This window comes from Pelodiscus sinensis, chromosome 1, assembly GCF_049634645.1.
Source record: "Pelodiscus sinensis isolate JC-2024 chromosome 1, ASM4963464v1, whole genome shotgun sequence".
Taxonomy (NCBI): Eukaryota; Metazoa; Chordata; order Testudines; family Trionychidae; genus Pelodiscus; species Pelodiscus sinensis.
The window spans coordinates 323,196,149-323,219,621 of record NC_134711.1 but is presented as its reverse complement, the minus strand read 5'-3'; the positions used below and the strand labels follow the sequence as shown (position 1 = coordinate 323,219,621).

The following is a 23,473-nucleotide window of genomic DNA, read 5'->3' as shown; positions in this document are numbered from 1 at the left end:
AAGGACAGTAACTTGTCATTGCTTCTCTGGGTGGAGGGGGGAGAAATCATTCCAAGCCACGGATTGCAGATATGCTGGGAATTCCTCATGGTCACTGGTGTCTAAGGAAGTTGATGGATCTAATACGATGAATATCTCATTCTTGTGTAAAGATGTTCACTTGCTGTGCTAGGATCTGCCAAATTCCCTTTTTACTTCAAGGTTTTTCCCACTCAGAATGGGAGAAAACCTCCTTTTTGGACAAAGATGTGGTCTCATTTAAGAAAGCACTGAGCTTTTGAAAGTAGCCGCCACATTAATTTCCTCCTCTCCACCAATAATATCTCAACTTTTATAGGACATAGTTAACTATTCTGTTTTACAAAGGTTTTTATAACTGAACTCCACCACCTGAAATTCCATCTGTGGTATGATGAAAACAAACTGAACTCAAAATGCTGTCCATCACAGTGAATGCTAGAAACAGTAACTGTCATCCATTATGAGATAAGACCTTCCACATGCTTTTGAAAGTGAACGATAGGAGGCCACTACCATGCTTACAAATATTTAAATATGTAACCACAGCCTGTTTGTCTGAGTCACTCTGTTTTGTATGGTGCATGTGGCAGTTTTGGTAGATAATTAACTATTTTTAGGTATTTTAGGAACAATGTAATTAAAAAGAGCCTGTAAAATGGACACCGAACTATTCCTTAATTGGTCCATGCTCTCACTTTTTCATCATTAAGGACTGCCAGATTTAGCCCAGATTTTAAATAGTAAGATGTTTTTCTATGGCGCTGTGATGTCAGAGAATAGGAGGGGAAGTGTGAAATCAGCATCTACCATTTAGGGGGAACCGGTTTCCTATGCATACTAGGGATTCAGTTGGTTCTGGCATCCCATCTTTACCATTAGTCATTCTATTGAGAAGAAGGAAGCAAAAAATGTATCCTTCCTCACTGGTGCAATCTAAGGCTGTGTCTACAATGGTGCGATCTTGTGCAAAAGCGGCCCCTTTTGTGCAAAAACTTGCTGCCTGTCTACACTGGCCGTGAGTTCTTGCGCAAGAACACTGACGTTCTAATGTATGAAATCAGGGCTTCTTGTGCAAGAACTATGATGCTCCTGCTCAGGAACTGTTCTTGCGCAAGAGGCCAGTGTAGACAGGCAACATGAATTTCTTGCACAAGAAAGCCCTATGGCTAAAGTGGCCATCAGAGCTTTCTTGCTTAAGAAAGCATCTACCCTGGCATGGATGCTCTTGCGCAAAAGCACATCTCTTGCGCAAAGGCACATGCCAGTGTAGACGTTCTCTTCTGGAAGAATTTTTGCACAAGAACTCTTCCGCAAAAGAGTTTTTGCGCAAAATCATGCCAGTGTAGACATAGCCTAAGGGAAATTCTCCATGCAATCTTCCCCAGATCTGTTCCCACAGCTGTTGCTGCAGGGAGGTTTAATTCCTGCAAATGATTTTTTATAATAAGCAATTGATGAGCTCTCTTGTAAGAGATGAACGATCCCAAGAACCGGAGTTTGTTTTGGGTGCCAAGTGAATCAGCTGCAGGGACAAATCATGTCATTACAAGAAATCAGTGCATAAATATCTCAAACACACAATACACATGAAAAAAAAGAACTGAAAGCACAAACTTGGAGGAATCACTACAAGAATGGGTGGGGAGGAGTGGCATGGCTGATAATAGAAAAGTCTCTGGGAAAGGAATATTACCAGGTGGTTTCTAAAAGTGAGGAGGGGCTGAACTGAGGCAGAGTCCAGGGGATAGTGAGTGCCGTACCCTGGAGCCACCCACTGCTCTAAAGTCTGATGGTGATCATGGCTTCTCAAGAATGACCCAGTCGCCCTCATGAAGTGTTCATGTCTTCAGAGGTGCCCCATGTGCATGAAAGGATGTGTCCAGGACAGACTCCTTTGTTGCCTTGCAGTCTAATAAAAAAGGTTGCAAATTTCATGCTTCAGGGCAGAAGCCATGGTCAGGAAGAGTGGGTTCCGGGGCCATCCTTACCCAGAAGCCTAATATGCAGCTGCATAGGGTACTCAAAAATTTGGGACTCCACTGGGTCTTAATATCCAACATTTTCCTATCCCTGTTCCTTGGCTTTCCTGCCTCTGGGAGGATCTAATTACCTTAACAGTGAAAAAACCTGCCAGACCTATTAGCAGAACACTGAACCTGTGAATGAGCCATTCAAGTGGTAATGAAGCCATTTCACAGGCATTTGCCAACCCCAGGTCTATGCTGTCAGTTGCTGCATGTACTGTGCTAGTTGTCAGGGCCTTAATTTAAATTTTGCTTTAAAACTATTTAATGAGTGTGTTGCTGAAGATTATAAAATCACATCTTCAAAAATCCTCCTCCACCCCCAGCTGCTGTCAGGGATAAGGGCAGCAGTTTAGCAGTACTGTATAGGGCTCCACAAATCCTACAGATGGCCCTGGCAAGTTCCATAGGTTCTGACTCCATGGGTGCTGGAACACTCCTGGGAAGAGAAAAGTGGGTGCTTAGCACCCATCAGCGGTTCCATTGATCAGTTCCTCCCCTGCCCTCAGTACCTCCTTCCGCCACAATTATCTGTTCAGCACAGGCAGGAGGCATTATGCGAGAAGGGGTGCAGTGAAGGTGGGGCACACTCCGGGGAGAGAGCAGAATAGGGTGGGACGAGTCAGGAGTCAAGCCCCACCCCTGGTGAAATGACAAAGTTGATGTCTATGGCATGTACCCTTGTTTACAGCAATCTGTCACTTGTCAGCTATAATAATAATGAATTCTTGGCCTTCATCAGAAGCCTCATATGCTGCTGGAGGCTGGATATGAGACTGCATAGACCTATGGTCTAATTTAGCTGAGCAAATCCCAGGTTCTTATCTGTGTCTGTGTCTGTTTCTCCACTTACAGCTGGCTGCAGTGCCTTGTGTTTCCGATGTCTTCCCCCATATCAGCGTGGTCTTCATTCTCTTTTCAGAATTACACACACTGCAGATGCATCTCTGCAAACGGGGCTAACGGATCTGCCTCCCCTGGGACGTGTGGCACAAATTGCTCCCACCTCCTCTTACCCTTTGTTGTACTTTGCTGCCTGGCTGGAATCCTTGCAAGCACTTCACACACACCGTCCTTCATGCTCATCCTGAGGTAACCTAGGCGGGAACTTTACCACTCGCGCAGTACGGGCTCTCCCCGGCATTTCCCCTGCTCTGTAGAATACTCTGACACTGGAAGGGGGAGGATGACTTTTGAAAACCCAAAACCATGGGCAGTTCAGATCTGAAAGCAATTTTATCCAAACCACAAATGCTCCGGGAGTGGCAGGCATGAGGGTAAATTCAAAGCTCCTGTCTTGGCCCATCTCTTTTTTGTATCCACATTTAAAGATATATGTTATTTACAGTGTGTCCCAGCCTCGAAGTCCCAGTCAGGGGTCATGGCCCCTGCATTCTAGGCCCTTGTACAAGTGAGGAAATTGAGCCTCAGAGGGCAAAAGAGAGGGGAAACAAGACACTGAAGGTGGATAAGCAGCCCAACAGGGAGCGTGTGGGTTATAAGATAACAGCGAAAATGGGTATATCTGTGAATGGGCCTAATTCGGATCCCCAGCTGAATGTACCACAGTGTAACTGCACAGGGAATCTCTGCCTTGCACCTGATTTACCCCACCGCAAAGTAAGTGTAAAAGTGGGTATAAAATGCGACCAAGTCAGCGTCCCAGCATGCCCAGGTGTTAGTGCAGGCAGTGGAGAATCTGGCCCATAGACTTCTCTGGAGTTATTGTGGATGCCGTCCCAATCTAGGTCTTGCCATCCATCATCTGTAGCTATCTTTATCTAAATCTGCTTCTGTCTTTCTCCGTGTTTCTCTCTGCTTTTCTTAGTGTCTCCATCTTTACACTATAGCAAATCACCGAGGGTATGTCTACACTACCCCGCTAGTTCGAACTAGCGGGGTAATGTATGCATACCGCACTTGCTAATGAAGCCCGGGATTTGAATTTCCCGGGCTTCATTAGCATAAGCGGGGAGCCGCCATTTTTAAATCCCCGCTGCTTCGAACCCCGTGTAGCGCGGCTACACGGGGCTCGAACTAGGTAGTTCGGACTAGGGTCCTATTCCGAACTACCGTTACTCCTCGTGAAACGAGGTGTACCGGTAGTTCGGAATAGGCACCCTAGTCCGAACTACCTAGTTCGAGCCCCGTGTAGCCGCGCTACACGGGGTTCGAAGCAGCGGGGATTTAAAAATGGCGGCTCCCCGCTTATGCTAATGAAGCCCGGGAAATTCAAATCCCGGGCTTCATTAGCAAGTGCGGTATGCATACATTACCCTCCTAGTTCGAACTAGGAGGGTAGTGTAGACATACCCCAAGAGAGAAGGGCAGGTAAGCAGCCTATGTAGTTTCACTGTCGGTGCTTGGCCTACTAGCTCACGAGTACGTGAAGCCCTCTTGCATGTCTGAGCAATGGTGCTAGAAATGAAGAGCTGCTGAAGTGTCAAAGCAGGAGAAATCATTGGGACTGATGTTTGCCACACGCTTACACCAGCTACGGAGCACCTCCCACAGCCGATTTGTAGTGCTCTTTGTCTATATGGGCTCTTCCCATCTCTCTTTTACCTAAGCACATAAATCCTTGCAGAGTTTAAGAACAAGTCAATAACACTGTCAATGTGATATATCCTATGAGGGTGCCTTTACATGCTGAGCAGCTGTCAACATTTCAACACCAATAACCACCTAGGGACTGACATTCTTGGTTATAGCCCAAGGAAGTTGGCTGCTCACTCTTTGTGAGACCAGGTGTGACACCACCAACTTGCTGGAAGCCAGAGGTTTGTACCACACTCCCCTATAGCTTTATAATACACAACAAATGGACACCTCTGTCATTTCAGTGATACAGCCTCATTCCTCAATGGTTCAGAGGATTTCAGGCCCAGAAGGGACCATTTATGATCATCTGTTCTGATTCCCTGCATAACATTGGCACAGAATTTCACCCACTGATCCCCTCAGAGTGGAGGGAATTATTCTCCACAGAAACTGCCTGTTGTTGGAATCTACTTACTGACAGCTCCAGTTCTCAATGAATGCAACGTCTTTTCATTGACTTAGTGAGAGCTGCATTGGGCATTTATTGTTGGAGTGGGAGGATAGTTTTGTACTTTAAATACACCCCTACCACAATCTGCCGGTAGTGCCAGTTAATTTCTCTGTGCCTATGTTTTCCCATTTGTAAAATGAAGAAACAATGATGTAAAAGGCTACTTTCCCTTCTCCGAGCTTCAGCATCAGCAGTGCTATAGAAAGGCAATACTACATATGTATTATTATTACTCCCCAGTAAGAATCATCTGCCACTGACTGGCGTTCTTTGAATGTTTTAATCAAGGAAATCGCCTCCATGATCTTGCTGTGACTCAGCCTCAGTTCCATTTGCACAGTGAAAGAATATTTTGAAGTACAAGACTGGAAAAGACCTCAACAGGTCATCTAATCCAGTCCCCTGCACTCACTGGCAATGCATGGGGATGCACACAGGACCACAAGCACCCCCTAAGGCAGGAGGGACCAGTGCCAGCAGCAGGAGTCAGTGCAGTGCAGCCCCCCATCTCCTCCCTCCATGCAGAGAAGATGCAAGCCACGTGGTTCCAGCCTGTGCAGTGCCACTCCTCAGTTATATCATTCCAGGAGGTGCTGGGAGGGGGGCAGAGCAGGAGGGGGTAGGGAGAGGCGGGGCCAGTGCCTCCCCCTCATTCGCCAGTTAACAGTTGACGATGCCTACACTCATGGCAGGACTAAGTAATGACTAGATCCTTCCTGGAAAGACTTTGTCTAACCTGTTCTTAAAAACCTCCAGTGATGGAGATTCCACAACCTCCCTTGGCAATTTGTTCCAGTGCTTAAACTACCCTGATAGTCAGGAAACTTTTCATAATGTCCAACTTAAATCTCCATCGCAGCAATTTAAGCCCATTGCTTCTTGTCCTATCCCCAGAGATTAAGGAAAACTATCTTCACCTTTCTCCTTGTAACAGCCCTGTAAATGCTCAAAAACTTTTCAGTCCTCTCATCTCTAGACTAAACACAGTTATTTTAATAGGTCATGTTTTCAAAACACTCTGGCTGTGTCACAGAGTAGAGCAGGAGCATCACTTCTCATGTTCTGCTTACAGCACTCCTGTTAATGCATCCCAGATTGATGTTTGCTTTTTTTTTCAACAGTGTTATATTAACTCACATTTAGCTTTTGATCCACTATAATCCCCCGATCCCTTTCCAAATTGCTACTTCCTAGGAGGTCATTTCCCATTTTGCTTGTTTATAACTGATGGGTCCTTCCTGAGTGGAATACTCTGCATTTGTCTTGTTTGATCTTCATCCCATTTCCTTCAGAACAGGGACATAGCTATGGGTGGGCCCAAGTGGGCGATGGCGTACCCATTTTCTATCCAGCTCCCCTCCCCCCACTCGCTCCCAGCCCACTCAGTGCTCCAGCTGGGGAGCAGGGCCGAGGCTTCCCTCCTCCGGTCTGGCACTCCAGCCAGGAAGTGGAGCCAAGGCTTCTCCCACTCCACTCCTGCGCTCTGGCTGGGGAGCAGGGACAGTGCACTGGGGCCCGGGTACTAAACAACTTTATAAGCATACTCTCTATGGGTATGTCTACACTTGCAGCCTATTTTGGAATAGGGCTGGAAATGTAGGCATTCAGAATTGCAAATCAAGCCCGGGATTTAAATATCCCGTGCTTGATTTACATCTTCCCGTCTGGGCGCCATTTTTGAAATTTACAAGCCCGGAATAACTGCCCGCGTCTACACGCGGCAGTGAAACGGGAGTTTGAAGTAAAGCCCTTAATTCGAATTAGATGTTAAACCTCATTCCAGGAGGAATAACAGCTAATTCAAGTCAGGGCTTTATTTCAAACTCCCGTTTCACTGCTGCATGTAGATGCGGGCAATTATTCTGGGCTAGTCAATTTCCAAAATGGCGACTGCCCGGGAACATGCTAATGAAGCACAGGATATTTAAATCCTGCACTTCATTTGCAATTTCGGTCACCCTCATTAGCCTCCCTAGTTCGAACTAGGGGGCTAGTATAGACATACCCTGAGATACATCCTTCCCACTTGATTGTGAACTTCTAACAATGATTTAAAAACCTGCCTCAGAGAGGAATTATGTATTGTTATGTTTGAGCACCCAAATATATGCTAGGTACAGAAGTGTACACCTAAATTTTTGGCCACCTGATACATAAGGAGCTGCCCAAAATCTTAGCCTTGCCCTCTATAATAGAATATGTTACGCAAATGAATGCTAGGAAAAAACTTTAATCCCTGAAAATGTGTTACAGTAAAGAGCAGTGAATTTTTGTGAAAACATAATGCAATATCGTAAAAGAATGGAAAGCTCATAAGAACTAAGCAAAACATTATGACTGTGTCTAGACTGGCAAGTTTTTCCGCAAAAGCAGCTGGCCGCTTTGAATTTGCGCAAGAACACTGACGATCTAATATAAGATTGTCAGTGTTCTTCCGCAAATACAATCACTCTCCCATTCGGGAAAAAGCCCTCTTGCGCAAATGCTTTTGCACAAGAGGGCCAATGTAGACAACTGAGAACCGTTTTGTGCAAAAAAGCCCCGATGGCAAAAATGGCAATCGGGGCTTTCTTGCACAAAACTGCGTCTAGATTGGCACGGACGCTTTTCCGCAAAAAGGGCTTTTGCGCAAAAGGGTCCATGCCAATCTAGATGCTCTTTACCGCAAATGCTTTTAACGGAAAAACTTTTCCGTTAAAAGCATTTGCGGAAAATCATGGCAGTCTAGACACAGCCTATGGCTGTGATACAGCTGATGGAGCAATCTGCCCTCAGTGAGGCATCTAGAGAGGTTTTGCATGGCTGTAGTAAAGGGACATATTTGTTCTTAATTATGCATAGGGGAATGTACTAATTCTTCTTTTCTTTTTGCTTTTCAGGAGTGTTCAGCCCCAAGATAAATCATTTGCTATTGGGATCCAGTTTCTGCTGCTGAGAGTTTTGGGTAAATTCAGTTTTTGTTGGGATGTAGCACTGTAAAGTCATAAGAAATTCTGAGTTCATATTGATCAAATGGGACATCACCAGAGAACCTCATGTGCTGCAACAGATGAGTATAGTTAATTCAGCAGGTGTCACGTTTTCCCTCAGTCATTGCTGAACCACTGTTCCCTCCTATCGGATGCTGCATTGTGGGCAGAAGAGTCTTTCAGATAAGAAGTAAAACCAAAGTCCTGATCACCTGTAGTCATTAAAAATCCCACAACAATTTCTTCAAGAGATGGCATGTTGGGCCCTGGTGCCTTGGTCAAATTGCAGTCTGTGAACTCCATCTAAAGTTCCCCAGTAACACAGCTTTCAGGTATTCCTGGCACATACTGACTGCCCCATTTCACCTTGCAGAGGGGTGGAGAACAGACCTTTATACACAGCATTGCTAAAGCACTTCAGAATATTTCTCAAGAAATGACAGTGTCTAGGGGGAAGTTATTTATATTCTATGTGTCTTTGTTTGAGGGACATCTCAGAATGGCTGAAAATAGCCTTCAATTCAAATAATTGTTTTTCTTACATTGGAAATTATCTTTTTTTTTTTACCTGGGGAACACTGGTATGTGTCCCAGAAGTCCTGACAATGAACATTTTCACACACCACAGAATGGAGAGGAAGAAATGAGTCTGCCGTTACAATAATGCCTGGATTGTGTGAATGTCCCTTGTATAAAAAGGATACAGAAAAACTCCCTCACATCACACCAACCCCAGGCAATGCAGGATGGATCCCTAAAGTGGTATTTAGCAAACCTGTAGCAGCCTGTAACATTGTGGTTGTAGAGATGCTACAAACCATGGTTGTTCTGCAATGGCAGACTGGAAAGAATTAAGTCTGGGCTGGTAGAACTGCAGCTTTGGGACCTGGATGTCTCATTCCATTCTTAATTATAGTAACTTCTAGTAGAAAAGTACTTGAACAGCCCTTCCAGGCACTGGAGGAGGGTTCTGCTAACTGGTTAAGGTGTTTTCTATTGTCTGGCCATCACCAGGAAGCATAGGTGACTTTTCCCTCCTGATACTTGGGGAGATCAATGTAAAGGCAGTGGGGAGGACACATGACCTCCAGAAGTTGCCTCTGGGAGGAATTTCCAGCCTCGCTTCCCTGGCCCAGGGCAGCCAACCCATCAGCTCCTAGAACAGTGAGGCCACAGGACCAGGGACTACATGTATCTGGGCCTGGCTGGGGTCTGGGGAGACTCACAGCACCAGTGTCTCCCCAGAAGTCACAGACCCATCAGCAGGGGAGGCACAGGCACTGTCCCTGTCTCCAGTTGAGCAGGTAGTGAGGAACCTGCTTCTAGCCCTTTCTCCAGTGACCACTTGCCCTGCACCTACCCCAGGACCACCCTGCGCTCCAGCTCAGCCTGATTTACCTGCTGTCCTTCTGCCATAACACCTCTGCTCGGCACATTTCCGCCTCACTCACCCACTCTCCCTGGGCTGGGCCTGGGCGGGAACTGGAGCAGGCAGAACTGATGCTCTCCATTCCCCGCCCAGACCAGCTGCTTGGGACAGGGGCCGAGCGACCTGGAAATGTGCCGGGGGCAGGGGTTAGGGCATGGAGGTCCAGCTCGCTGGGCCCATCCCCAGCAGTGGAGCCTGAGCGGGGAGTAGAGAGCAGAGCACAGTGCACAGAGCAGTGACCTGCACAGAGCAGTGACCTGGAGCAGCCACTCTCAGCTGGTGTGAGAAGCGGCACCATTCACCCCTTCTACTCCCCACCTTCACCTGGGCCTGGCTGCAAGGGACAGGGACTGAACATGCCAGAGGCAAGAGAGAGGGGAGAAGGTCAGAGCCCCTCTCCGTCCCCATGCAGCAGGCCAAGGGGAAATCTGGGGGAGCACTTACCTGATATGCCCCCCATGAAGACACAAACCATTCTGAAATTGGTTTGATATGGCTTTGAAAAAGAGTCAGATGGGGTCTGTCCTACAGAAAGCAATGGGTCTCATTTACAAAGTGCCCTGTGCATGTTTTCCAGCCTGGATGCCAGGACCTGTGCTGTACGGCAGTGCCATCGACACAACCTGCATCCTGTGGGAAAAGAAGTGCAAGAAGAACGCAGCTTGCAGATACTACAACAATGATCTCTTCAGACAAAGGTAGGGCTCCTGTGAGGCTCCAGCAGCTCCTGCCTGTTCTCCAGGTTTTGCTGCATTACAGGGGTGACAGTGGCACTGCTACCGAGCCATAACTGATCCACTATTATGCCCCTGGGTCATAATTGTCTACACAGGGGTGGGGTTGGTCTAACTATGTCACACAGCTGTGTGCATTTTTCACAGACCCCTAACACACCGCTGTTATGTCAAATTTCAGAGTAGACCGGGCCACGCTCATTATCATACACTGGTGACATGAAAAAAAGCAAACATGATTCTGGGATGCTTTAACAAGAGTGTCGTGAGAAAGACACAAGCAGTAATTCTTTCACTCTATTCTGCACTGATTAGGCCTCAATTGGAGTATTGTATCCAGTTCTGGGCACCACATATCAAGAAAAATACAGAGAAATTGGATACTGTCCAGAGAAGAGCAACAAAAATGCTTAATGGTCTAGAAAACATGGCCTATATAGGAACACTGAAACAACTGGGTTGGTTTAGTTTGGAATAGAGAAGACTGAGAGGGGATACAATAGCAGTTTTCAAGTACCAAAAGGGTGTTACAAGGAGGATGGAGAAAAATTGTTCTCTTTGGCCTCTGATGATAGGACAAATTGCAGCAAGGGTGGTTTAGGTTCAACATTAGGAAATATTTCCTAACTGTCAGGGTGGTTAAACACTGAAATAAATTGCATAGGAAGGTTGTGGAATCTCCCTCTCTGGAGATATTTAAGATCAAGTTAGATAGGCATCTATCAGGGATGATCTAGATGGTGCTTGGTCCTACCGTGAGGGCAGAGGACTGGACTTGATGACCTCTCAAGGTCTCTTCCAGTGCTAGTATTCTATGACATCTTTAAAAGAAAACTGAAGAATCTGCTTGGATAACAAGGTGATGAACATGGGGCGGGCGGATGGATGGGCGGGTGAACTGGGAAATGGCATACTTCCTGCTCTGCTACAGTGATGTGTGGTTAATGTTTTATTAAAGAGTTGCAACAAAAAAATTCCCACCTTTCCTGTGATAACGCCATGTACACTGAGCTTCACATGCTGACAGAGATGTGGGATAAAGGGCGAGGGTGTATGGTCATTTGTTTCCAAATTTAAATAAAGACACTTTCTCCAAATGCTACCCAAAGCCAGGAGGCAGCATTGCCTGGCAAGCAGACTTCTAATCATCTGTACTTGCTGCAAAGTTTGCACAAGTTCCTCAAGAGAATGTATATGAGCCCTGGAAACCCATTCTCTCTACCAGGGATAATAGAACAGTATATAGAGACTCCCCCAGATGTAGGGAAATCACCCCAAACCTCTCTACAGTTTGACATGCGAATTAACACGGGGCACCCTGGAGAGCTACCTCTAGCACCTCCCTGATATATTATAGCGTTATCCTGTCAGTGACAGCCCTGGTGCAGCTCAGCTGAGGGAAGGCTGCAGAATCATTAGGAGTTCGGAAGGCACCTCTAACTGATTGTTTACTCTGAGGAGGATTTACTGTGGGCATGAGCAAATGTTACTCAGCCTGAGTGCAGGAGCACAGTCCATTTTATTTCCCAAACCTTTGCCCCAGTAAAGCTATCCCTGAAGTCAGTATTCAAAGGACATTTTCTTTTGCCCCAAAATGTGCTGATTTCCTACCTGTTGATGGGTGATATCTGCCTTCTCTCTTAATTGACTGAAAAAACTCTTGACCTAAACTCGATGCTCATTGGATGAATGTCCTATAGACGTTGTATCCTGAAACTTTGCTCCCTACCTTATTCTTTTTTGATTCTGTACCTTAGATTCCTTGGGCTCCAGTTTTTCTTTGAAGTGGGAGCTTTTCTGTGCTTCTTGGCTGTGTTCATCATTCTCAGACGACAAGAGAGGGAAACCAGGAATGCTACAGAGCCAAACACAATCCCAGAGAAGGAGAAGCTGGCAGAAAAGTCAAGCAAAAACATAGACTCCAAAGTGTGACTCAGAGAATGTGAACCACATTTCATAGCTACTGCCCAGGAAAGTGCATGAATTGCCTTTCACTGTCACTGTGAAGGATGGATGCTTAGGATGAGCCTAAAAGAGGAGATAAGCTTATTTCCTGTTTTTTTCTTTGAGAGCTACAGCTTTTGTTCTTTTGTTGTTGCTGTTTTTTTTATCTGCTAGTTTACATCCACCCAGGCTTGAGTGATGCCTCATGTGTTTGTTCAATTGGTCTAATCCTTTGGGACATTGCAGCCTTATATCTTTCTAAGCATTCATTCGGCTGGCAGTCTGGATGATGCCAGCCCTCTAAGCACTAATGCATACAGCTAAATTGTTTTGTACAAAGGTTTTTGCACAGTACACAAATGTCTCTATGTATCCATGGACAGTATTCTGTACCTGCTCATAAACACCAATTATCACAGCACTAGAGTACCTGCTTCTCTTCCTGTTACAAAATTAAATGGACTCAGGGCCTCTGAAAGCTTGGTCTTATTCCCACAGTTCTGCTGCGCTGGATATATAGTTGTATGGGCTGGCTGATATACTGAAGCTCTTGTGTTGGTGGAAAGAGAGATGACATATCCATGGGTTGGGAGAGAGAATAAATGGTATTCGGAGGGAGAAAGTAGCCAGACTGTACTATAATTGGGTGCAACAGCCCTTTAAGCTGAAGAGGGCCAGAAGACATTCCAGAGACGATGTTATGAGGACAGTCTTAAAAATCTGCTAATTCCAGATGAGAGGAAATGGTCCCAGGGAGCTAGCAGTGGGCTGGGAAGATCCCAGAACATTGTCATTAAGGTCCCAAGATCAAGAGCCAGGTGGGGCAGAGGTCCCCTCTCTTGTAGCCAATTGGAAGAAGTTTCCAGAGGCAGGCTGGAATGTATACCACCTTCCCTCTCAGACCAGGGTGTACATGGACTCAGGAAGGGAGACAGGGGTATACCTGGACACAGGAATAACGTAGCTAGAGTCAACGTACCTTAAGCCGAGCTTGGTGCCATCTTCACAGAGGGAGGCCAAAGGGAGCAAACATACTTATCAGTTTCCCTTACTCCTTGTGACTGCCAGGAGTATGGGCGCCAATCAGATCCTCCCTCAACATTCAGTTTAGCAGGTCTTAACTAGACCCACTAAATCAAACTCCAGATGATCTATCTCTAGTGTGGTGAATGAAGACGTGGCCTGAACCAAATGGCCGGGCTTCCATTGAGCAGAATAAGGTCTCCATAGAGGAGAGGAGTGTTGGAGATGAGTATGAACTAAGGGATTCCTAGAATGAACCTTGCATTTGGGACACTGAGGCAAATGGCAGCTCTGCTACATGGACCCTCAAACGAACTGCAGACTTGTCCCAGGAAAACAGGCTCTGAGGAGAAGGATAGCAACATGCTAAGAGTGTTGCATCCTGTTGCAATAATGATTTGTTATGATAAGTCAAAGCAATTAGCAGAGGCACATGAGTATTACTGCTCCTATTTTACAACTGGGGAGACCAGGCAGAGGGCAGTCAAGGAACAAGCTCAAGTTCACAAAGCCAGTCAGGGCCCTAAACAGGAGTAGAGCCCAGCTTCACAGAGTGCTAGATGTAGCCTGAGGCTAATCCACTAGGCCACAGTGCCAAGCTACCCCTCTTGTGCCACTTCAGTGGGGTGGAGAGACTAAAGTGTCAGATCTAGCTGTAGTTTTGGGATAAGGGTCAAACTGTAGCTAATCTGCACATCTTCACAGCAGTCTCTGTATTTTTTCCCACCATCTACACATGGGCATTTCTGGGGCAATTGATGGAAAAGAACCAGTTGTGCCTTCCATGTCCGTTCCCACTGCCCTTGTCAAGTGGGTCCCTAGACCATAGTGCAGTATGCCATATGGTGATACCCTTGAAACAAACAGCTAAGGACCAGAGCTCGAGATATGATGCTGTGGTTTTGGGTGTTTCACTAAACTGCCTGCCTAGCATTATAAGAAGTCTAGAGAACATCTTACGATGAGCAACTAAAAAAACCTCAGTCTGTTTATTGAAGAGCAGATGAAGACATGATTTGATCGTGGGCTGCAAGTACCTACATGGAGAAAAGATTTCTGATACTAAAAAGCTCTTTAACCTAGCAGAAAGGGCCATAACAAGAGCCAATGGCAGGAAACAAAAGCTAGACAAATTCATTCTAGAATTAAAGCATTTTTTTTAAACAGCGAGAGCAATTAAACTTTGAAATAATTTATCAAGCATCGTAGTGGATTCTCCATTATTGCACTCTTTATGGACTGGGTGTCTTTCTAAAAGAGGTGCTATAGCCTAATAAATTATGGACTTATGATTTATGTGAAAAATGATTGAGATTCTCCAATCTGTGTTATGCAGGAGGTCAGATTATACATTTATAATGGTCTCATCTAAGACTTAATTAAGACTGGTTGGGCTTTTCCACATCATTTTAAGGAGAAGGCACACAGTGGCATAGGAAGGCGGGGCAGGGGGGCAGTTGCCCCCAGGCACAACACTGGGGGGCACCAATTTAGTCCCCCTTCGCTCCCCCTGTCACCCCTTAGCTCACCTGCTCTTCCATCGCCCACCACTGCCAGTTGGAGCCTCCTCGCTGCCTCTCCGCCCCCAGCCTAACCCTCTTCCATCTCCACTGGTGGGTTAGTGCATATGGGGCAGCCCCAAACTGGAGGGGGCAGGGGAAGATGCGGTACAAGCTCCCCTCCACCACTCCCAGGGTTGGGCTCAGCCGTGCGCCAGGTTCTGGGCCCCACCGCATGGCGGCGGCAGGGGGAGGCGCAAATTTTGCCTTTGTCCCTGGGCACATAACACCCTTGCTGTGCCTCTGAAGGCATGATCCTTGATGAGTTACTTCTATGAATGATTCTCAGCTCTACAAGCAATTCCTTGCCTCCCAATCAGCACAGGTGTGCCTGAATACATTCACAGGCATGGGCAGCGGGTTCTATGGGCTCCAGGTGTCCAGGCTCCAGGAATATTCAGAGCCAGGGACCCTGCTCCACCAATATTGGGTCTCTCCCCCCCAGTGCCATCAGGACTGAGGCTAGGACAGCCTGTTCTTTCTGTTTGCTGTTTGTTCTTTGAATGAATGAATGAATGAATGAATGAATGAATGGCAATAGACCAGAAGGAAAAGGCAATTAAGTAACAAGTCTGTGTGAAGAGACAATAGCCAGAGGCGAGAGAGAGAGAGAGAGAGAGAGAGAGAGATGAGTTCCCTCCTGTTGAAGAGAAACTGAAGGGGGGAGTTGGGTTGCCAATAAAGTGCCCCCCTTTTTTTTTTGGAAGCAAGCATCAGAAAAAAGTAGTCTTTGTGTTTTAAAGTAGGCCTAACTGAAATAAAGATTATTGTAGAAAGCCAACTTTGAACTTTTTATTAGTGAACTTAAAATCACAATAACTGAAGCTCTGGCTAACACCTTCACACTCAGAAATGTACATATTAAAGCCAATTATCAAACTGACACTAGGTGTAACCATTTGAGAGTGATTGCTTTATTACAAAATAGTCAGGGAGAAAGTTATAAGACTATTTAAAAACATTGAAACATTTCTTATACATCACTAGAACAAAACCAAGCCAGTACATTATGATAAGATTGACCAATCCACTACATTACAAAATCACCTGACAATATTTTACAAAATCCTTGGTTTGAATATAGACATCATTATGGAACATCCATGCAGACACAATGGTATGGTGACATTATTTTCATGGTCAATTAGACATCGATGTAAGCAGAAGAAAGTTGCTTTATTTCATGTAAAAGAACTTTGGGAGATCTAGTAAACAAAAGAGATTCTGTGAAAGAGAGTAAGGGACAAAACGAGATAGAAAGAGTCAATTATGGACAATATTTCTTTCTTGGATTCACTTAATATGTTAAAGAGTTCTCTCTTAAAAACCCAAGTAAGATGCAGGTAATGACTGAAAATGCTGTCTTTTTGTTTGTGTGTGAATTATGAAGGAATTCACTTGTAGGAGTTTTGATAAAAGAATTTTACAGACTTATCATTTTTACTTAGCAAATACTTAAGCTTTTCTTTTGATGGGAAGGTGGGATTGAAGGCTTAGAATACAGTGCATACTATGATAATGAGGAGTCATTAAAACATTAATTCTGTGAATTGTGATCTTCAAATTATGCAAAAGTAAAAAACAGACCACAGGTTGAACCTTTCTAATATGGGACTGACTGGTCTGGCAACATCTTGGGGACCCTGTGGTTGGAGCAATGTGTGTGTGTGTGTGTTGGGGGGGGGGGGGGGAATATGGCAACAGAATCATAGATGTTGCCAGACCAGAGAACCCCAGCAGCAGAGCCAGGCTGACAGCAGGGGCCAAAGGCCGAGGACCCAGCTGGGGTTGGGAGAGGAGCTGGGCCAAGTACCCTTGGGTCTTCATTGACCTCCCCTAGCAAACTCCCTGGTTTGGGACCAATCAAGTCCAGGGGTGCCGGACCAGGGAGGTCCAACCTGTACCTGCAGATTAGGAGAGATGTTTTTGGTAATGTTTGAGAAATTAATGACTAATTAAACAACCCTGTCTTCTTAAACTCTGTGAAAATATCAGTTCAAATTTATAAAAATAAACCTTAAATATAAACACAGGGCAAAGTCCTGCTTATTTTAAATGAATGTATACTTAGAGTAAATCTGCTGAAGACTCCAAATTATTTTGATTTATACTCATTAATTGAGCACAATTGATTAGATTTCCAAGGGGCGGGGGGCGGGAATCAGCTAATTGTTATTGTTAAAACAGAGTCAACTCTAGCCTCATGATTACTGAAAATGTTTCATCTCATTTTTTCTTCCAGATTCAAGAAACCATGTAATACAGTACGTACACATGCAAATAAGTTTATCTTAACTGACTGCATTCAGTTCCTCGTGGGCCAAAATTATGGATCTTTTAAGCTTGATTAGAATGGCAGTCTCAAAAGGGCAATTTTTCATGGTTACAATGGGCAAATATACACAGTATAACAGAACGTATTACATATCCAAAAACACCCATCCTAACATACCTGCAGAATGTATGCAAGAATACCTGAAACATGAGACCATCTGGAGTTACTATTGTCTGTCGTGGTTATCTCTTGGATAAAAACACTAGATAGTCACCCAAATAAAATATAAGCCTATACTGTGCAACAAGCATGCTAGCCACTTAACTAAAAAGTGATAACTATGAGGATGCAGTTTAGCAATAAAAAGATGGTCAAAATTAACCAACGCTGTTGCCACAATGTATGTTTGTTAACTGGAATTTTTAAACATATTTCTAGATAACTGAACTTTAAAAGGCCCTACATATTGGTTTCACATGCTCCAGGGCCATGACTTCAGATGCTGTAGATAATATAAACAAACAACAGGACCATGTAGATAATATAATACACCCAACAGCAGAAAAATGGGAGGTCAAAGTATTTATGAAAAGTGAAAAAATGAACAAAGAGTTTCTAATAAATATTTCAATCTTATTCCAACATGCAATTTGATGGCAATCTACAAGCCATAGCAAAACTCTTATGAAAGAAAAAACATGCCAAATTAGCTAATTTATACTCAGGGAGCATTTTGTTGGTTTTTTTTATAAAAAAAGGTATAGTTAAGAATCTCTGCACTCAGACCCCACTCAATCTTTGTCATTTATTGCAATAAAAAAAAACTTAGTAACCAGTTTTCTCCAACAACTAAGTTATAAATTTTATACAAAATATTATTTCAAAATCTGTTATATATGGAAAAAACACCTCCTACAGCTCCCAGAAGGGTGGGGGCCTGAAGAACATTGCAAAAGAAGGGGCTATATTTGTTTTAATTTTAAAAAGTATTTGCTTTTGAGGGTTATTGGTCAAAGAGTGCTTAGTTGTTTTCATATTCAAAAGAATATCAATAACGTTGATATTCTTAGTTAAATAATTTTTTCTTACAATAGTGATATTGTGCAATAAAGAGAAACTGTTAAATGCTTACGGTTTTCAGTCCATTTTTACATTACTTAATAAAATATATATTGGCTTACAGGGCAGGCAGGTGGGTGGGAGGGGGGACTAGACCCTTTCTGGGCACGACCAAAAATTATACAAACCTGCCGCCCTTGTTCAGAAGCACAATCAAAATCTTAGCAAACTAATACAAACTCAATTTGTTCTTACTGGCAGGAAACACTTTTTTAAACCAGAGACTGTAGAGAGATCAACTGCCTGGAATATCACCAGCCTTGGAATCCCAGATGAGACTCTACTGAAGTACTGGCCCACAGTCTAAAGATGAAAGGGTCTGCTCCTGAAAACTCTTCCCTTGCTCAGTAGTGGCTTCATATGCAGGAGGGAATGAGTCAGGACTGTTCAAGTGAGCCACGGTTTGCAGTATCAAGCTCCTTGATAATAATAAATATCTATTATCAGTATTTATTAGTACTCATATTTCCACTCTTATAAGACCCTTCACAAGAGGATCTCAAAGCACTTTTTTGGAAGTTAATCAAATATGGCCTGCAAGATCTCTCCCAGAAACTATTTCTGCCTTATTTGAAACATTAAACAATTGAAGTTGATGGGAATTAACAGACGATCTCCCTGGGCTTCAGTTGCAAACAATGTTAGGAATTATTACAAAAGGGACAGAGAATAAGACAGAGAATGTCTTATTGTGTCTGTATAAATCCATAGTACATCCAAATCTTGAATCCTGCATACTGATGTGGTCACCTTATCTGAAAAAAGGTATCTTGGCATTGGAAAAAATTCAGAAAAGGGCAACAAAAATTATTAGGAGTTTGGAACAACTGCCATATGAGAGATTAAAAAGGCTGGGACCTTTCATCTTAGAAAAGAGAAAACTAAGGGGGGGATATGATAGAGGTCTATAAAATCATGACTAGTGTGGAGGAAGTACATAAGGAAACTTTATTTACTTGTCCCCATAACACAAGACCTAGAAGTCACCAAACAAAATTAATTACGTAGCAGGTGTAAAACAAATAGAAGGAAGTATTTCTCCACATGGCATCCCTGATGACTCTGGTTCTTCACTGTATTTAAAGAGAAAATTACCATGTGACTTTGGAATTCAGTATCCGTGAAATCAAGTGGCTTAGTGAGAGGGATGAGGAATGGCTTCCGTATGAGGCGAGTTAATAAAACTGGGACTTTTCAGCTTGGAAAAGAGACGACTAAGGGGGGGGAATATGATAGAGGCCTATCAAGCATTATTTGTGTGGAGAAGTAAATAAGGAAATGTTATTTGCTTCTGCTGATAGCACAAGAACAATGTGTCACCCAATTAAATTAATAGGCAGCAGATTTAAAACAAACAAAAGGAATTATTTCCTCACACAATGCATAGTCAACCTGTGGAACTCCTTGCCAGAGAATATTGTGATGACAAGGACTTTAACAGAGTTCAAAAAATAACTGGATACTAGAGGGCTATTCCCCCTGCTCACTGTGCTTGCCAACCTCCCTCTGCTTGCCACAGCTGGATCGTGGCCTCTCCTGCTACCTGTGCCGCAGCAGGAGGGGCGCTGCCACCAGCCCATTCTGTGGCCAGATGGGGTCAGACCATAGGGCCTGCCCCAGGATCGGGGCCAGGGACAGTACACTGTGGCCAGATGGGGACTGGGCCCCAAATGGGGCCTTGTTGGCCAGGCTTCATTTTAAATAAAGTAAAATATTTTGTCTAACATAAAAGGTTTCAACATTGTCTTTATTAATGTCAGTGGTGGGGAACGTTTCTTGGGTCGGGGGCCACTGACTAACAGAAAAATCAGTTGGGGACCACACAAGTGAGAAGGAAAAAAAGCCCCCCCAAAAAACACCCAACCTTCACTAACGTGGCCCCCAACTGAAACACTTCACTCCGGGGCGTGTTGAGAGTGGGGAGGACTGAGGTTCAATGCATCAGGCCAAGTTAACTCTTCTGGGGTTCCAGGGTTAGTGGATTTAGTGGGGCCCCCTAGCCTCTGGGGTGGAGCAAAAAATGAGGAGTTCAGTATGTGAGACAGGGCTGCCAGTGAGTGGGACAGGGATGGGGGTGTAGTACTGGGCAGGAGATGGGGTGCAGGAGCAAGCTGGGGACAGGGTATCTGGCCCCTGGGGAGGGGGATAGGAGCAGGGGAGGGTGCAGGAGCAGGCTGGGGGCAGGATGTGTGGCCGGGGGAAAGAGGGACAGGAGCAGGCTGGGTGGGCAGAGGAAGTGGGGGAGCTTTTACTGGTCTTCGGGCCCCACGCAAGTCCCAGGCACAGCCTCCTGCTGCTCCCATTAGGCGGATTCTGGCCAATGAGAGTACAGGAAAAGGCTCCAGACACTGCGCTTGCAGGCTGCTGTTTCCCAGCCTGGGGGCGGGGGGCACTTCTTCCCCATGCAGTGAGGCTCAGGGCTTTCTCTCCTCCTCCCGCCCCACAGTAGGAAGCCAGCACTAGTGCTCCAACCACACGGGGGGGGGGGGGGACGGGACGGCATGGCTGCAGCACCAGGCAAAGGGAGTCCGGGCTGCTCCGGTCAGTGCCGGACTTCTCCTCGCCTGCCTTGCAGAAGCACTGCTCACTGCTGCAACCCCGCGTGTGGCTGGGCGGGAGGGAGCCGTGCGAGTGGGCTGTGTCCCGGGTCTTACATCAGTTGGGGGATGGGCCGCCCGAAAGGCTGCAGCCAGAGGTGGGTGGGCAGGCAGGACCCTTGGGAGATTGCCCGTCACTAGTGTCTGGGGCAGGGAGGCCCTGTGGGCACAGAGTGACAGAGAGGAAAAGTCTTTTTATAGAAGGAGAGAGAAATTCATGGCGTTTAGGCCCATCAATGGTTATTAGCCAGAATGGGAAGGAATGGTGTCCCTGGCCTCTGTTTGCCAGAACCTGAGAATTGGATGGATCATTTGATGATCACCTGTTTGGTTCTGTTCATTCCCTAGGGCACCTGGCATTGGCCACTGTCAGAGGATAGGATACTGGGTTAGAAGGACCTTTGGTCTGAGCCAGTATGGGCCGTTCTTATGTTCTTATCCAAGCCACCCAAATGAGTCAATATCAAAGCCAAGAACTGACCTTAAGGATCTTCATGCCTCCGCTGCCCTTCTAACCAATGGACTGTCTCCCCTCAAAATATTACTAAAAATGTTGCTTTTTGATGCACTCCCACAATCACTTGTCTGATGATAAATTTGGCTGGCAAGATCTCTTTGGCAGAGATCTTGTCCACTCTATATTCTGCACGTTGCTGGAGCTCCAAAAGTAATGATGGTCTTGCCATCCCTGAGGAAATCCTACAGGCTGAGAAAGAAAAGGAAACTAAGCAGAAGCAGGAAACTGTACTTTTAAACAAATAACTGGAGAAACTGCATGGACAATGCAGAAACTTGCATGACAGTTCCATGAGGAATGGGGGACAGCAGGAATCAGAAGATCTGCTCCCAGTTCTGACACAGACTTCCTCAGGGGCCTTTAGCAAGTCACTGGACATCTGGCTAGAGTTCACAGCCAAATGTCTCCTCTATTATAAAACACTGCAAGGTCCTTGGCAGTGTAAATGCAAAGTATTTATTTCTGAAAGTTCCCCTGATTGAGACAGCTGTTCTTTTAATCCTCCTGATTACCAGTCACTGAAAATGAGTCAGTTGTACTATTTGCAAAAAAATAAAAACCCAACAATGCACACAGCAATTTCTCTTGTGATATTCATTACAAATTGCACATGCACTAATAAAGAGGGAGCCTATTTGCACTCCCTAGAATCTGCCGGTCTATTTCTGACAACGGCTGGATTGAACAATCCTCCAGCCCATTCAGCAGGAACAATGGCAAATCTTTCTGGGCTTGTAAATGTGTTGAATGCAAACCACAGTAATGGCCTGACTCTTACGACATTCAAGCATTGGCTAATTTATCCTTAAGGGCTGGGCAGCTAGGGGAGTTTTTTCCAACCCAAGGCACAAACTGGCACAGCACAAACTCCTCTCTCACTCATTACCTCTCCATTAAAAGAAGGACCTCCTGCTGATAAGGAATCAGCCACAGTTGCAAAACAGCTGGGCTCAGCTCTGTAGTCAACATAAACAGCCATCATTATGGTTTTGCTATTGTAATATCCATGAGCTATAATGGCAGTTGCAATAAACATTAATAAAACCATCCGTGCTCCCAAATAAATCTACTGGGGGATTAACCTACTGTGAGCATAGGTGAAGAAAATGAAGCATGGAAGGATAGTACCACCAACTAGCAGAGAAGAGACAGATAACCAGCTGCAAATATCTGAGGGCAAATACACCAAGGGAAGAGGGAGGAACAGGATTAAATGAAGCAAAGGAAAATACAAGAGCAAGGAAAACTCCCTAGTGTTGAAGGCTATCAGTGCACAAGTGCCCTCTCTGAGATTATTTAAAAATAGCCTTTACAAACCCTTTGAGAATACAGCAAAAGGAACAGTTGTGAATTGCAAAGAGAGGGGTGATATGAAACCAACCCATTTCTGAGGTCACTCTACTGACTTCCATAAGCCTGGTCCCCTTTGTGTTCAAGGCAGGCTAAAGGAGACTCACGAGAGCAGGAATAATGTAGCAAAACTTCTTGGCAATGGGCTTCCCGCACAGAGTCCATTTTCTGTGCAGCGCTCTGCAGGAGCAGGGCCGGTGGCTTGCGAAGACAGGCAGCGGTGGTGGGGCCCATGAGGAACATACCAACTCCTCCAAGAAGAGAAAAGGGAATCATGACAGGAAGGGGAAACTACTTCCTGTTTAAAAGGGAAAGAATACCAGCAATTAGCAGCCAGTTACAAAATGGTTGCTTTAGGGCCACAGCGGCATGTCTCTGCCAAAGATAAAGGACCACCTCCAGAAAGGCATGCTGGGAAGGGGTTCCGCTTAGCACATCATATATATAGTAGCCCAATGTCTGTGAGTCTGTAACGCTGATGAACACGGCCCCGCCCCCTGGCCGTGTACGTCACTGCCCCGCCCCCCTTCCCCTCCCTCTGTGGCGGCTTGGCTGAATGCTGCGTCCCTCAGCTGGGCTACTGCGGGGGAGCCAGCGACGCAAGCGGCCGTTTTGGCTTCCCCGCAGCAGGAGGGGAACGGGGGGGGGCGGGGCAGTGACGTACACTGCCCTGCCCCTCCTCTCCCGCGGTGACCCGGCTGAGCGTGCAGCACCCAGCTGAGCCGCCACAGAGGGAGGGGAAGGGGGCGGGGTGGTGACGTATACAGCCAGGAGTGGGGCCATGTACGTCACCGCCCCCCCTTCCCCTCCCGCCATGGTGCTCGGCTGAGAACTGCGCCCCCTCAGCTGGGCCACCGCAG

At 45.6% G+C, this 23,473-nt stretch overlaps 1 protein-coding gene and 1 long non-coding RNA gene across 6 annotated transcripts in view; one reads left to right on the top strand and one right to left on the bottom strand.

Annotated features, from left to right (window-relative positions):
• The window catches only part of SLCO2B1 (solute carrier organic anion transporter family member 2B1), a 170,334-nt gene extending 157,731 nt beyond the window's left edge, over positions 1-12,603 (top strand). For all 5 annotated transcript variants that reach the window (XM_025186940.2, XM_075919608.1, XM_006127506.4 and 2 more), the window contains 4 exons: positions 2,968-3,137; positions 7,977-8,041; positions 10,073-10,193; positions 11,987-12,603. In XM_025186940.2, coding sequence (XP_025042725.1) covers positions 2,968-3,137; positions 7,977-8,041; positions 10,073-10,193; positions 11,987-12,161 — 531 coding nt within the window. In that variant the 3' untranslated portion in view covers positions 12,162-12,603. The remainder of the gene's footprint in view (positions 1-2,967; positions 3,138-7,976; positions 8,042-10,072; positions 10,194-11,986) is intronic.
• Positions 12,604-18,438: 5,835 nt separating this feature from the next.
• Positions 18,439-23,102, bottom strand: LOC112546504 (uncharacterized). Its single transcript, XR_012900816.1, has 4 exons — positions 22,721-23,102; positions 22,150-22,219; positions 21,228-21,452; positions 18,439-18,568 (listed from the first exon to the last, which is right to left on the bottom strand). It is a non-coding gene; the product is annotated as an uncharacterized LOC112546504 (long non-coding RNA).
• Positions 23,103-23,473: the final 371 nt, after the last annotated feature.